The 15,104-nt window shown below is 37.2% G+C and overlaps 1 protein-coding gene across 7 annotated transcripts in view; it reads right to left on the reverse strand.

The window, feature by feature from the left end:
- Nucleotides 1-15,104, reverse strand: part of WRN (WRN RecQ like helicase) — a 120,684-nt gene that overhangs the window by 18,630 nt on the left and 86,950 nt on the right. For 5 of the 7 annotated variants that reach the window (XM_045588900.1, XM_036458243.2, XM_036458242.2 and 2 more), the window contains 5 exons: nucleotides 14,755-14,827; nucleotides 13,824-13,900; nucleotides 8,187-8,262; nucleotides 7,822-7,934; nucleotides 3,651-3,765 (listed from right to left, as the gene is read on the reverse strand). In XM_045588900.1, the coding sequence (XP_045444856.1) occupies nucleotides 3,651-3,765; nucleotides 7,822-7,934; nucleotides 8,187-8,262; nucleotides 13,824-13,900; nucleotides 14,755-14,827 (454 nt within the window). The remainder of the gene's footprint in view (nucleotides 1-3,650; nucleotides 3,766-7,821; nucleotides 7,935-8,186; nucleotides 8,263-13,823; nucleotides 13,901-14,754; nucleotides 14,828-15,104) is intronic. The other 2 variants (XM_045588899.1, XM_045588898.1) reach the window with 2 other exon arrangements.

Below are 15,104 nucleotides of genomic sequence, written 5' to 3' on the forward strand. Positions count from 1 at the left end.
GTGTAAAAATGCTATTTAAGATACTCAGTGTTTCCCTTGTTAGATTCAAGGCTCGCTAAACAACTTCAAATAAGCCAGCTTCTAAAGAAGGGAACACAGTCGTTGGGTCAAGTGAAATTTTCCAGTTGTATTTCTCACTATAAATCAATGAATTTGCATTCTAATATATACACTTATCTATATATATAAAAGCCTAAGTGACCAAACAACTGAACCAATCTCTACAATGTACACTGACCACTAGGGGGCAGACACTTAATGCAGGAACTGCCCCCTGATGATCAGTGTGCTCCCATAGCCAACCTTCTGCAGCCCCTACCCCTAGCCAACCTCCCATAGCCCCGATTGACCCCAATCGCCAGCCAGGCCAAGGGACCCCACCCATGCTCAAATTCGTGCACTGGACCTCTAGTATACTATATATATAATAAAAGGGTAATATGCAAATTGACCCTAACGGGAGAATGACTGGTCGCTATGATGCACACTGACCACCAGGGGGCAGACGCTCAATGCAGGAATTATACCTTGATGGTCTATGTGCTCTCACAGCGAGAGCTCTGCTCAGCCGTAAGCCAGGCTGATGACTATGAGTGCAGCAGCTGTGGTAGGAGCCTCTCCTGCATCTGCAGTATTGCTAAGGATATCCATTAGTCGGACATCCCCTGAGGGCTCTTGGGCTGCCAGAGGGATATCTGACTTCTAATTTAGGTCCAACTATGAGAGGGTGCAGGCTGGGCTAAGGGACCTCTGCTCCCCCAAGTGCACAAATTTTTGTGCACAGGGCCTCTACTTTACACATAAAACCAAGTTCACAAAGAAGAAGAATGCAAATATACTCCCCCAAACACAACTATTTTGTGACAAGACATCAGACTTTTAAGATTGCATGAATTAAGACTGAAATCCTCGCCTAGACCATGGCAAATGCCACAGTATGGACAGCCAGCTAGGCTTCCCCAGAAAATATGTAATCTGTCTTGACACATGTTTTCTAAAATCTGCAATACACAGCTATTCTGAAGCTTTAAAATAGAAGCAGAAATAAGTAACACCTGCCTGTTTTACTTATGCATATTATATGTTCAGAACACCAAATGAATACCCCTAGGCTTATTTGATTGGAATTATCCTTTGTTTTAATGTGAGAAGACAGCCCTGATATTTTCCCGAAATATGCAAAGTAAAATGCCAAAGAGATTTGAAAAACACATTTTTTTGCCTTAGGTAAGAGAATTCAAATTCTAAAATTAGGCACCATATATATGATGGTGTCATATAGATGAAAAAAATCAAACAGAAACATTTCTATTTTTACCAAGGAATAAACCAATATTCAACTACTATTAAATATAATTTTTAATTAAAATTCCTAAATGATAGGATATGGATACAAAAATTAATTTTTACCAATTAAAAGCTCATAAATATATTTCCTCATGTATCTATAGGTAATACAATGAACCACAAAGATAAATAACCTATCAAAATGATTCCAATATTATTCAACAAGTATCTAGAATCTTTTTCAATTAGTTTGTTACAGGTATCATTATGACTATAGTATGCGGTTTCAATCTACTTTTTATGTATAGTTAAAAAAATAGTCTCTTTTTAGGATTTTTTATCTTTGGAGGAGCTAGACATTTTTAAAACATATGATTCTCATAAAATGTACTTCTACAAGGTGATTTTAACTTCTTTTTCTTAACTGGCCATTTTAATGGGTTTAATACCATATCCTCATATTTATAACTTTTGACTTGTATTATGACATACTTAAGTGTTGCTTCAAAATTTTAAGTAAATATGTTAAAGCTTAATGAAAGTAGTGAATAACAAAGCTGGCTTAATAAGCACTCAAGTTTATTAATTTATTTCTTTGGTAAATGGTTTCAATTTGTACAGCAGTGCAGGCATAATTCCTAATCACCAGAAATTAACAGTCATTTTCTCTATCCAGAAGGTTCAAAAGTTTTATATCTATCCTTTAGAGCACATGTGTCAAACACAAGGCCCGCGGGCCAAATCCGTCCCGCCAGGCCTTGCAATGTGGCCCGCACCGCGCTGTCATCACTGCACTCCGCTGCGTTTCCATCACAATGACAGTTTATGACTGTTCAGTAAACCATTTGGCCCGCGATTTAGGCTGGATTTTAGATTTTGGCCCCTTCTCTGATTGAGTTCGACACCCCTACTTTAGAGTGTTGATATTTTTACCCTACCTTCAATTTACTCTTGAGGAGCGTCTGAGGAGGATAATTTTCTCATTAGAAAATCAAACCACTAATTCATGAAGAAGATCCTACCATCAAGTGTCCAAAGAGAAAAAAAATGTATTCAGTTACTACTGGTATAGATTTTTTTTTTTTAACAAATTGTTTTTAAAAATCCAATATGAAATATAGGGAATTTTCACACGATGTCTTACATAAGCACTAGAGACCCGATGCACAAATTCATGCACTGGTAGGGTGCCTAGTGGCTGCTGGCTGCCAGCCAGGTACTCCCTCCCTCTCCCTGGCCTCCTGCCACTGCCCTCCGCTGGGGCCTCCCTCCCTTCCCCAGGCTGGCCCCGCCACCTGGTAGAACTCCCGGACAAGGGGACAATTTGCATACTACGCTTTTACTATATAGGATATTAAAAGAAAATTTAAAGTTACCAAAGATATATTGTATTAAAAGAGGGATATGTTACATACAAAAAGCAGAAGAGTTTCTGCTTGTAGTTAGAGAATTATTTTTAAAGTGGGATCCAGTCACTGGAGCTGCATGTGGAGTTTAGGAAGAAACCCAAACAAACCTATGAAAATGGTCATATGCGGTGAAGCAAGAAGAAATAAAAAGATACCAAAAAAAGAGCCATTACAATGGACAAAATACCATGAAACCTACCTAATTTCAAAAGACCACATGACTGGCATGGGAGGGTAATTACGGAATACAACAATAAGAAAAATAGTCAGAGAAAGACAAGTACCATATGACTTCACCCATATGTGAAAACAAATAAACAAACTGAACTACCAAGCAAAATACAGACAGACTCATAGATAGAGAGCAGACAGACTGGGCGACAGTGTGTGGAGGGGCTGATAAAAAAAAAAAAGAGAGAGAGTGAGAGAACTCACAAACATGGACAACACAGAAGGGTAGTAGAAAGGGGGAAGGGGAAAGAGTGGAAGTGAAAGAGGGCATAGTGATGGAAAATAAAACAAAATAAAAAACTTTAAAAGAAAGAAAAACAAAGGGCCTGAGCCCCTTACCAACTGATAACAAGGATAACATTACAGCTTTAATTTCTATCTATACTTGAAAGTAAAATAATTTATCAAACTAAAACACAGTACTTACTCAAATTAAAAACAAAACAAACAAAAAAAAAACCTTCCAACAAAATAGAAAGACATAAATAGTCTGGACAACTATTTCAGTATCATCTTAAAAATTAGGTAACTAACATGTTCTTCTTTTTTATTTTTTCTAACATATTCTAATTAACTGATTTAGTGTAGAAAAATATGAATTCATTTCATACGTATCTGGTGTGGAAATGAAAGTAAAGAGAGAAAATGTTGCGTTTGAAGGGTGTTTTTGAAATTGTCTAAATTATTTTTTCTTTCAGAACTCCTTACACCACAGTATTTTACCTGAATGCTATTTATTTGACAGAACTGTTTGATGACTTCCAGTAGAGGGGCCAACATAGTAGCTTTGCCTTCAGAAACTCCATTGATCCTTTTCACATTTTCAACTGTAGTAGGTCTGTTATTTAAAAAATATAAGTCAATAAATCATTAAAACATTATATTCTAGCAGCATAGATGATAGTTAGGTGTTTTAGTAATTTATGAATAAAAACTCCAGGAGAAAAAAAAGATGGCGGCTTGTCCCTGTTTCGCCACAGTTCCCAGCTTGTGAGCCTGATCTCCTTACGCTGGTAAGACTGGAACAGGAGGCCTGGAAAAACCACCGCAGGGGAGACCATCGAGCAGCTGAGACACGGCAATTGGCGCAAACGCGTGGATTCAAGGGAGATCTTCAATCATCCATGGAAAGGAGAGATAAATCAACACAGGAGAGAGACATCCTGAAGAGAGACCATGGGGAGACAAAGAAACAGCCCACAAATGAAAGAAAAGCAGGCATCACCAGAAAAGGAAGTAAACGAGTTAGAGGCAAGCAACCTACCTGAGCAAGAATTCAGAGTAATGATCTTAAGATGGCTAAAAAGAATGGAGGACAAATTTGACAATATCAGTAAGACCCAAGAGGAAATGAAAAAAAACCAAGAGGAAATGAAGATGACTCAAGATGAAATGAAAAATGACATCGCTACTATGAAGAACTCAATAGAAAGCATCAAGAGCAGACTAGAAGAAGCAGAGGATCGCATCAGTGAGCTAGAAGACAAGATGGAAAAAAATACCCAATTAGAGCAGCTTCTAGAAAAAAAAATTAAAAAGCAGGAGGAGAGCCTACGGGAGCTTTGGGACAATGCAAAACAAAACAATATTCGAATAATAGGGGTTCCGGAAGGAAAGAAAACCGAGGTAGACATGGAAAACGTATTTCAAGAAATAATGACAGAAAACTTTCCTGAGATAGAGAAGAAAAAACCCACACAAATCCAAGATGCTCGCAGAGTCCCAAGCAAAATGGATCCCAGAAGACCGACGCCAAGACATATTATAATTACCATATTTTTCGGACCATAAGACGCTCCGGACCATAAGACGCACCAGTTTTTAGAGAAGGGAAATGAAGAAAAAAACATTCTGAAACAAATAGTGTCCTAAAATATTTTATGTGCATTAAAACCCAACATCACAGTCATAAACACATGTAATCAACCCTATAAAGTAAACAGCAGCATTAAGAACCATTTTAGAGCCGGGCAAGCACACAGAGACCACACAGAGCCGGGCAAGTAAAAAAACTTTTTTTAAAAGTATATGTGTAGGCTATATTTGGACCATAAGACGCAGGGACTTTTTCCCCCACTCCTGGGGGGAAAAAAGTGCGTCTTATGGTCCGAAAAATACGGTAAATTGGCAAACACCTATGACAAAGTAAGAATCTTAAAAGCAGCCAGAGAGAGACAGAAAGTTACATATAAAGGAACCCCCATCAGACTAACAACTGATTTCTCAACAGAAACTTAGCAGGCCAGAAGGGAATGGGATGAAATATACAAAGTCATGCAAAGAAAGGGTCTGAATCCAAGAATACTGTACCCAGCAAGACTATCAATCAAAATTGGAGGGGAAATCAGGAGCTTCACAAACAAAAAAAGACTAAAGGAATTTATCTCCACCAAACCAGCAATGCAAGAAATGCTAAAGGGTCTACTGTAAAAATAAAGAAATAGGAAGCGAAGAAGGAACACAGGAATATGGAATAAAAATGGCATCAAATGAGTACCTATCATTAATAACATTAAATGTAAATGGTTTAAATGCTCCAATCAAAAGACATAGGGTAACAGATTGGATAAGAAAACAAGACTCATACATCTATTGTCTACAAGAAACCCACCTCAGAAAAAGAGATGCACACAGACTGAGGGTGAAGGGATGGAAAAAGGTTTTCCAGACAAATGGAAATGAAAAGAAAGCTAGGGTAGCAATACTCATATCTGACAAATTAGATCTCAGAGTGAAGGACATAACAAGAGATAATGAAGGCCACTTCATAATACTAAAGGGAGCAATCAAACAAGAAGAATAAAAACTCCAGCACCACCATTACCACAAAAACACAGTACTAACTGGTAAATTGGCTATTATCATAATGTTCTACTCCATTATTGATCTTATCATTATTATTATTTTTATAGATATGAGAAGAAAAACTATGAGGTACTAACTGAAGACAACTAAGAAGCTAAGAAATTTAAAAAATCTCACTCAATACTTATAAAGTGTTTACTTGTAACAATAAACAAAATGACTTCAGTCTTTTATCTCAATATTTCTTATCCAAAATCTGAGACTGTATAATATCTTTTCTAAAAATATGCCAATCTAATGATATCAAATATTTTCATTGAACATTACAAGGTAGTCTGTGATTACTTATTTTTAATGAAATACTTACTATAAAATATAAGTACTATGTAATATTAGAAAATTCTACATTAATGAAACATCTCATGGATGAAATTTAGTGACATAAACAATTTTTAAAACAAATTTTTATTTTTAAATTACAGTTGACATACATTATTATACTAGTTTCAGGAATACCATACAGTGATTAGACATTTATGTAACCTAAAAAAGTGATCACTTTGATAAATCTAGTACCCATATGACACCATACATAGTTAACAAATATTGACTTTATTCCCTAGGCTATAGTTTACATCCCCATGACTATATGTAACAACAATTTTTTAAAAGGAGGCAGAAGAGGCAAAATTATCAAGCAACTATTCTTTGGAAATAATTTATTCTAAATATTTATTGACCACATAGTAAACATTGTGGTAGGTGCTTTGAAAGACACAAAAAGATGAGGAACATATTACTGTTATTCACAGAGGTTAAAATCTAGATGATATAACATAAGTCACTAACAAAACAAAAAAAAGCACTGTGTGATAAGTGCTGTAGAAGCATCTTTAAAATTTATATTTAGAAGTTCTTTAGAATTCCAGAGACAGGCATTGCTTTGCTAATACAAACATGGAAAACTTCATGGAGAAAATAATAACAAAGCCAGATTTTGAAGAATTTCCTAACAGGAGTTTTGGGGAATCAAGGAAACTATAATATAAGGAAGAAGCACCATTGTAATTAAGTATATGGAGGTTGAAAAGGGGTCTTCAACAAATGGTAAAAACCCTAAATAAGATAAATTTAAAATTCTGTGACTCAGATAGAAAAGTAGGTTTAAGTTCATACATGGAGGGCCTTGTATTGTAAGCTAAAGAAATTAACATAGTGGGAATCTAGTTAGGCAGAAGTACCCATGATAAAGGTTAATTTGGTAGTCATATATCAGATGAAACAGAAAGGAAAGAGTAACTAGTTAAAAGGCTTTTGCAATAAGCCAAGGGTAATGGTCCAAACAAACATGGTGATACTAAAACAAGGGAGGGCCGAAACCGGTTGGACTCAGTGGTAGAGCGTCGGTCTGCGGACAGAAAGGTCCCAGGTTCGATTCCAGTCAAGGGCATGTACATTGGTTGCAGGCACATCCCTGGTAGGGGTGTGCAAAAGGCAGCTGGTCGATGTTTCTCTCTCATCAACGTTTCTAGCTCTCTATCCCTCTCCCTTCCTCTCTGTAAAAAAATCAATAAAATACATTAAAAAATAAATAAATAAATAAATAAATAAAACAAGGGAGGAAGGCAGAGGCAGACATATCAGAAACATTTAATAAAAAAGTCTAGAAACTTTAAGTAAAAGTAAGGGGACATAGGTTAGAGGAGTGAAAATAATATCCTAGGTTTTAAACATGCATGATTGGGAACATCATGATCTAACAAAAACAAGGAACTCAAAAAGAAGAGTTCTGGCATTTGAATGAAATCCAAGTCAGGAGTGCCTGTGGATTATGACAGACTGTTTATGTACTGGATCTGACTGCTGGAGACAGTTGGTTTCTATTCATGTAGCAGCCTGAGCCTAAAGCTCAGAGAAGAGATCACTGGCAGCAGCATGGAAGATTTGGAAGTCACCAGCCAATGTGACAGATATCAAATCCAACAGATGTGACAGTTGGAGCCACAGTCATTACCACTTAGGATCTGTTTTACAAACCTATTATGTTAGAAGAAAATTAAGTTGGAACATAAACAAATAAATAGTTTACCTCATTTTGGCCATATCCAACAGTATCTTATTTGTTGCCAGGATAACTGGAGGAATATCCAACTTACTGGCAAGTTTCTGCCTAGCTTCTAGCAATTTGCCATATAAAGCGGTCTAAACAAAGAACAGAGAAACAACTCAATATTTTAAAAATATATACTTAGAAAAATCTAGTCGTTCATTTTAAGAGCTTCAGATATTACATTTTCCCTTAGGATGAAAAAAAAAAAAACCACACAGCACTGAACAGCATCTCAGACACTTAACTAAGAATAATTTTTTAAAATACTGGCATCAGAATTTCAAGCATGCATAGAATCCTGAGCATCCTCTCAAAAACTACTTGCCTTTTTACAAAAGTCATACCTGAGTCTCCTGCTCTTGAGCCGAAATAACAGGTTCTGAAGACTTGTAAGATTTTACTGGTGATGGCACTGTAAGGCTAAAATATTTAAAAGAAAATAAATAATAAAAACTCTTCTTTCTCCAAGTTCATTTATTTTATTTTATTTTATTTTTTATTTTACCCAAAAATTAGAATATATTTCCAAGTCTTATGCTAACTTGTATCTTACCAATACCAGTAAGGCAGCTTAGATTTTAAACATCTGGGGTCAAATACATTCATTACCATGGTAAAATTAAAACTGTAATATGAGTTCAACACAAAATTAGTGTACTTAAGCATTTGCCATATATTCCTTCTCAACCACATGATTTGAAAGAAAATACTCCTTCCCTGTATAGAAGGTAACATTTTTTTTTAGCCAAAAGGGATACAATCTATGATTCTTTGCTATGAAATTACTAATCTTTAGATAGTAGGGAACATCAGCATGAGATTAATGAAATTATTCACAATGTTCTTTAAAATCAAATAAAACTAAACCAAAAGAAGTAACTTTGCTTTTGACTCCTAAAAAAGGATAAATAACACCCAATTAGCAAACAACATGATATGAAAGGTACTAGGCAGCAAACTAGATAGAAAAATCAATATTTATAAGTACATCTCATTTATTAATTATAAAGAGGAAAAGTTATAAAAATGAAACTGTATAGAATAACTTATATGAAAGACACCAAATTTAAATAAATTCCTGCTCTTGGGGAGAAAGTGAAGAACATGTTTGCTAGTTAGCATTACAAATTTCTCTATAGCCAGAATTCAAAATCTGCATATAAAGGAAGATTTCATTTTCACAATGATCAAGTTCTATCACTAAAATTAATAGATTTAAAAATGAAGAAAGATAACTGCAGTGCAAAAAATCAGTAATATCAGGTTACTCAAGAAAATTATGTGTTTTAAATAATCTACACTAATAAAAGAGAAAGATGAAAACTGACCATACCTTTGCAACACCAACCAGCCAATCAGAAGTATGTATGCAAATTAACCCAACAAAGATGGTGGGTTGATTTATATAAGTAGGTGCCAAGCAGCTGGGGGTGGGGTGGGATGCTTGCGTCATCGCCATGGTGACGATGCAGGCATTCTGCACCGCCCCCAGCTGCTCAGGGCCTCTGGAAGAGTGGGAAGGCAGGGTAGGAGTGGAAAGAGGCGACTCCGGGGCAGGAGCAGAAAGGTGGAGCAGGCAGTCAGGGAAAGGAAGGCCCATTCTTGCATGAATCTTTGTGCATCGGCCTTCTAGTATAATTATATTGACAATCATCATTTATGGAAATCTTTATAATAATGTGCTATTGCAAAATGGTATTTTAAATTATTTCACCCCCTCCACTCATTTGTCAAGGATCTGCTCTTTAGGGTGCATAGGCCAAATCGTCTGTGCTGGTAAAGCTTGTAAGCTAAAATGGTCTTTTACATTTTTGAATGATTTAAAAAAAATCAAAAGAACATTCTGTGACATGTGAAAATAATATGAAATTTAAATTTCAGTGTCCACAAATAAAGTTTTATTGGAACATAGCCACACTCATTCATTTTCCTGTCATCTAAGGCCACTGTGAGACCATAACGGTTTAGTTGAGTATAATGGGACAGGTACCACATGGCTCTCAAAGCCTAAAATATTTACTATCTGACCCTTTACAGAAAATGTTTGTCAGTCCTATTCTCAACCACACATTTGATTATGCCACTGTTTTACTTAAACCTTTCCTTAGCCCCAAACTGCCTTTATGATCAACCTGAGAGCTTGAAAGGAACTGCATATCCTAAATCCGATTTAATTCCCCGCCCTTAAGTTTTACCACCTCCTTGTTTCCCTCTACCAGCTCATCACTAGCGTTCTGTTGAGATCTTCAATCATGTCTGATGTTCTCTGGTTTTTGGTGTTAGTAAGTGAGCCACTCCTCTGCTGAGAAAACTTCCCTCACTATACTAGGCTGACTTATACTTAAGCCGCAAATGTAACTTCCAAAATGTGTTTCCAAAGTGTTATGACCCTGGATGCTTATGCTCCCTTGCCTGCACATCCCACTAGAGCAGTGGCTCTCAACCTTTCTAATGCCACAACCCTTTAATACAGTTCGTCATGTTGTGGTGACCCCCAACCACAAAATTATTTTCGTTTCTACTTCATAACGACCTGCTAGTGGTTCTCAACCCGTGGGAATGATGCTGTGGAGCCTAAGATCATTGGAAAACACAGATGTTTACCTTACGATTCATAAAAGTAGCAAAATTACAGTTATAAAGTAGCAACAAAAATAATTTTATGATTGGAGGTCACCACAACATGAGGAACTGTATTAAAGGGTGGCGGCATTAGAAAGGTTGAGAACCGAGCATAAACTAGTCTCTGTTACATCTCCAGTATTCCCCACTGACTCCCAGTGCCTAGACTAGTAAAAATACAGTAAATGTTTAGATGAAAAAATGCTTTAGCATGTTGAGTGAATATACTGTTTTGTACACTTCTTAAAACTTTTGTTTACACAAAACATAACAATCACATATTATATATTTAAAAAAAAAAGAAACTGTTGGGGGCAGAAGACTGGTATTATGGTAAATGTTTATGTCAGATCCAAAGTAGTAGTATGTAAGTGAGCAAATCATTAGAAAATGAATATTAAAACACATTAATTTTCTTTCATCCAATATCTATGTAAACAATAGAGGCACGGTGCATGAAATTCATGCACTTGAGGAGAGGGGGTCTCTCAGCCCGGCCTGCGCCCTCTCACAGTCTGGTAGCCCTAGGGCCGTGGTCGGCAAACTACGGCTAGAGAGCCACATGTGGCTCTTTGGCCCCTTGAGTGGGGCTCTTCCACAAAACACCACAGCCTGGGCGAGTCTTCTAATGCCACGAAGAACTGGCATTAGAAGAAGTTTAAGTTTAAAAAATTTGGCTCTCAAGAGAAATTTCAATTGTTGTACTGTTGGTATTTGGCTCTGTTTGACTAATGAGTTTGCTGACCATTACTCTAGGGTAGGGGTGTCGAACTCAATCAGAGAAGGGGCCAAAATCTAAAAACCAGCCTAAATCGCAGGCCAAATGGTTTACTGAACAGTCATAAACTGTCATTGTGATGGAAACGCAGCGGAGTGCAGTGATGACAGCGCGGTGCGGGCCACATTGCAAGGCCTGGCGGGACGGATTTGGCCCGCGGGCCTTGTGTTTGACACACGTGCTCTAGGGGATGTCCAGATGTCAGCTTAGACCTGCTCCCCGGACATCGTTAGAGCTGCCAAGGAGGCATGAAAGGCTCCCACCACTGCCACTACGCTCCACCCATTAGCCCAGCTTCTGGCTGAGTGGCTCTCCCCCTGTGGAAGCACACTGACCACCAGGGGGCAGCTCCTGCATTGAGCATCGGCCCCCTAATGGTCAGTACACATCACAGCGACCAGTCGTTCTGCTGTTTGGTCGATTTGCATATTGGCCTTTTATTATATAGGATAGTTCATTTAAATATATATATATATATATTTTTTTTTTAATTGATTTTGTACAGAGAGGAAGGGAGAGAGATAGAGAGCTAGAAACATCGATGAGAGAGAGAGTCATCGACCAGCTGCCTCTTGCACACCCCCTACCGGGGATGTGCCCGCAACCAAGGTACATGCCCTTGACCGGAATCGAACCCAGGACCTTTCAGTCCCCAAGCCGACGCTCTATCCATTGAGCCAAACCGGTCTCGGCAGGATAGTTCATTTAATTTGCAATTAGGTCCTAACAAGTTTTTCAAATGTTCCATCTGAAGTCCTTCTGCATTTCTGTACATTCTCCACACTTTTATTAAGTCAGCAAGTCAAGTATTAAACTTGAAAGTACAATACAGGGGTGTACAAAAGTAGGTTTACAGTTGTGAGTATGCAAAGCAGAGTTCATTCTTGCATTGTTTATTAATTATTGTATTATTTTCCATACAAACAACTGTAAACTTACTTTTGCCCATAACTGTAATACATTGCCTTTATCTTCTACCAACTCTAATACCTACCATTTTATATTGCCATAAAGTCTCTTTTTAAAACATGAGTAAGACTATTTCATACAAAACCATTATTTATGTTTAGATGAAAATACATATTTCATACAAATATAAGTAATTAGTGTTTAGATGCTAGAGATTGACAGATATAGGTCTGCAAGTCAGCTTTGCCATTAACTGTATGCTTAACCATTGGTATTTTCAACTATAAAATGAAGATACATAATAGGAGCTACATCATAGGTTGTTGTAAGAATTCAATGTTCAATGGGGGAAAAGAGAGACATATGTAATACTTTAAACAACAAAGAATTTAAATTTAAAAAAGGAATTTGATACTATTACATATGATATACTTAACACTTAGCATAGAATATGGCAAACAATAATACCCACAAGTATTAGCTATTATATTAAAACTAAGAGGCCCGGTGAATGAAATTCGTGCATGTGGGGGAGGGGGTAGTGGTGGCCCTCAGCCCAGCCTGCACCCTCTCCAATCTGGGACTCCTCAAGGGATGTCCCACTGCACATTTAGGCCCAATCCCACCACAAGCAGTCGGACAACCCTCTCACAATCCAGGACTGATGGCTCCCAACTTCTCACCTGCCTGCCTTCCTAACTGCCCCTAACTGCCAGCCTGATCACCCCCTAACCACTCCCATGCCAGCCTGATTGATGTCTAACTGGTCCCCCGTCAGCCTGTTTGCCCCCAACTTCCTTCCTCTGCCAGCCTGGTCACCACTAACTGCCCTTCCCTGCAGGGTTGATCACCAACTGCCCTCCCTTGCAGGCCTGGTGCCTCCCAACTGCCCCCCTCCCCCCCGCTGGCATCTTGTGGAGGCCATCTTGTGTCCATATGAGAACAGCCATCTTGTGTTAGAGTGATAGTCAATCTGCATATTACTCTTTTATTAGATAGGATAGAGACCTGGTGCATGGTTGGGGGCCATCTGGTTTGCCCTGAAGGGTGTCCCGGATCAGGGTGTCACCAACTTTTGGGGTTCTGTTGGGGTGTGGGGCAGCCTGGGCAAGGGGACTTTGGTGATTTGCAGGCCGGAAACACTCCCTGTTGACCCAACCAGAGACCCTGGTATCTGGAATTTATTTACCTTCTACAATTGAAACTTTGTAGCCTGGAGGGGAGTCAAGCTTTCTGCTTGCTCTGTGGCTGCGGCCATTTCTGTTTGGATTTGTTTACCTTCTATAATTGAAACTTCATAGCCTTGACTGGAGGCCGGTTAGGGCAGGCGGAAAGCTTGACTTGTTCCATTACCTGGGAAACCCAAGCCTCCCTCCTGCTCTCTGTGGCGACAGCAATCTTGGTTATGGTTAATCTGCATACTTGCTCTGATTGGCTGGTGGGTGTGGCTTGTGAATATAGCTGAGGTATGGTCAATTTGCATATTATTCTTTTATTAGATATGATTACCAGTATCATTTTATAGGTCTGTTTAAAAATTATAAAACTGGAACCTTATGCTTTAACTTTCTTTTGCCAATGAAATGGCCACATGTCTGCTAGGCCTTTCTCTTTAGGACAGAAAGAAAGTGCTGATAAAGTAAATATAGAAAATAAAAATTTTGAACTGTACCTTTTTGTAGGAATGTTACTCCCAGAAGAAATTTTTTCAAGTGCTTTGTAGGAATACATCTTCTTCAAGTTAGACTGATTTTAAATATAAAGAATTCATTTTTTTAAATTAGAAATTTCAAAAAAATTTTTAAATATGAAGAAAATAAGAAATAACATCTTAGAGTGGCAATTTTTCCTAACCAAATTATCAAATAAATTAAGTCTTGATTACTAACTTTTAGGGTTCTAAAAGCAGTTAGAAATGCAACATAATGTTCCATTCCTCCCAAATCTATAGAAAATATATGATCAAAATAATTTTTGAGACATAGCAAGAGCCCAAATTATAAAAATAATTCTATTATAATACATTCTGCATAACTTTGATAAAGCAGAAAAAGTTCACCAAAAAATTTAATTCAGCAGATTTTTCTATTACCCGTGTTCTAATTAGCTGAAATCTGCCTCTGAGTAAGTATTTAATCTTTAATAGTTACCTAAAATCCAAACACAAAGCAAGAATGTGTGTGTGTATGTGTGTGTGAGAGAGAGAGTGAGAGGAAGAGAGAGAGAGAGAGAGAGAGAGAGGGGCTTTAATGAGATTATTTAGAAATCAGGCTTATTTTTCTATCTATAATACTATGCTAGTATCATAATATGCACGCGCACACACACACCCACACACACAAAACTTCAAAAACAAAAGAGTTATAAAATAGGTTTAAAAGAATCAAAGTGTTACTTTCTCAAATACTTCTATTAACCCCAGAAATCATATCTGCACATTTTTTTTTCTGTTCATATTACTTCTCCAAATTTTATGTTCTGTTATGTATGCATTTTCCTCTTTAATTGGAGAATTAAAATATGAAATTTTTAAATAGAAGTAAAAATGAAATAAAAAATTAAAAATGAAATAAATAAGAACCACCTCTTTAATAAAAACAAACCTTCTCCGCAGTTAAGCCAGTGGGCAACGGATGAGAGGAATGCTGCTCAGTGCCTGGAGACACAGTTTTAGAACTGAAAAAACAATAAAGTTCAATTCTCAAGAATGTTAAAATGTAATTATCTAAAATGTAATAATCTAATATCCTGAATGTAATTATCTAATCATTGTATCTCCTCACTCAGAAAGGCAGATGAGATTAAATTACATTTAGAACTGATGATTTTTAAAATTGATTTTTTTCTCCCCAGAAAAAGCTCTGGAGTGTATTAAAATCTTGAAAGTTAAAGTTTAAAGTGGAAGCTTTTTAAGTTTAAAAGAAAAACTGATAATCTAATGCACAACACAGAA

This window comes from Pipistrellus kuhlii, unplaced genomic scaffold, assembly GCF_014108245.1.
Source record: "Pipistrellus kuhlii isolate mPipKuh1 unplaced genomic scaffold, mPipKuh1.p scaffold_m20_p_3, whole genome shotgun sequence".
Classification (NCBI taxonomy): Eukaryota; Metazoa; Chordata; class Mammalia; order Chiroptera; family Vespertilionidae; genus Pipistrellus; species Pipistrellus kuhlii.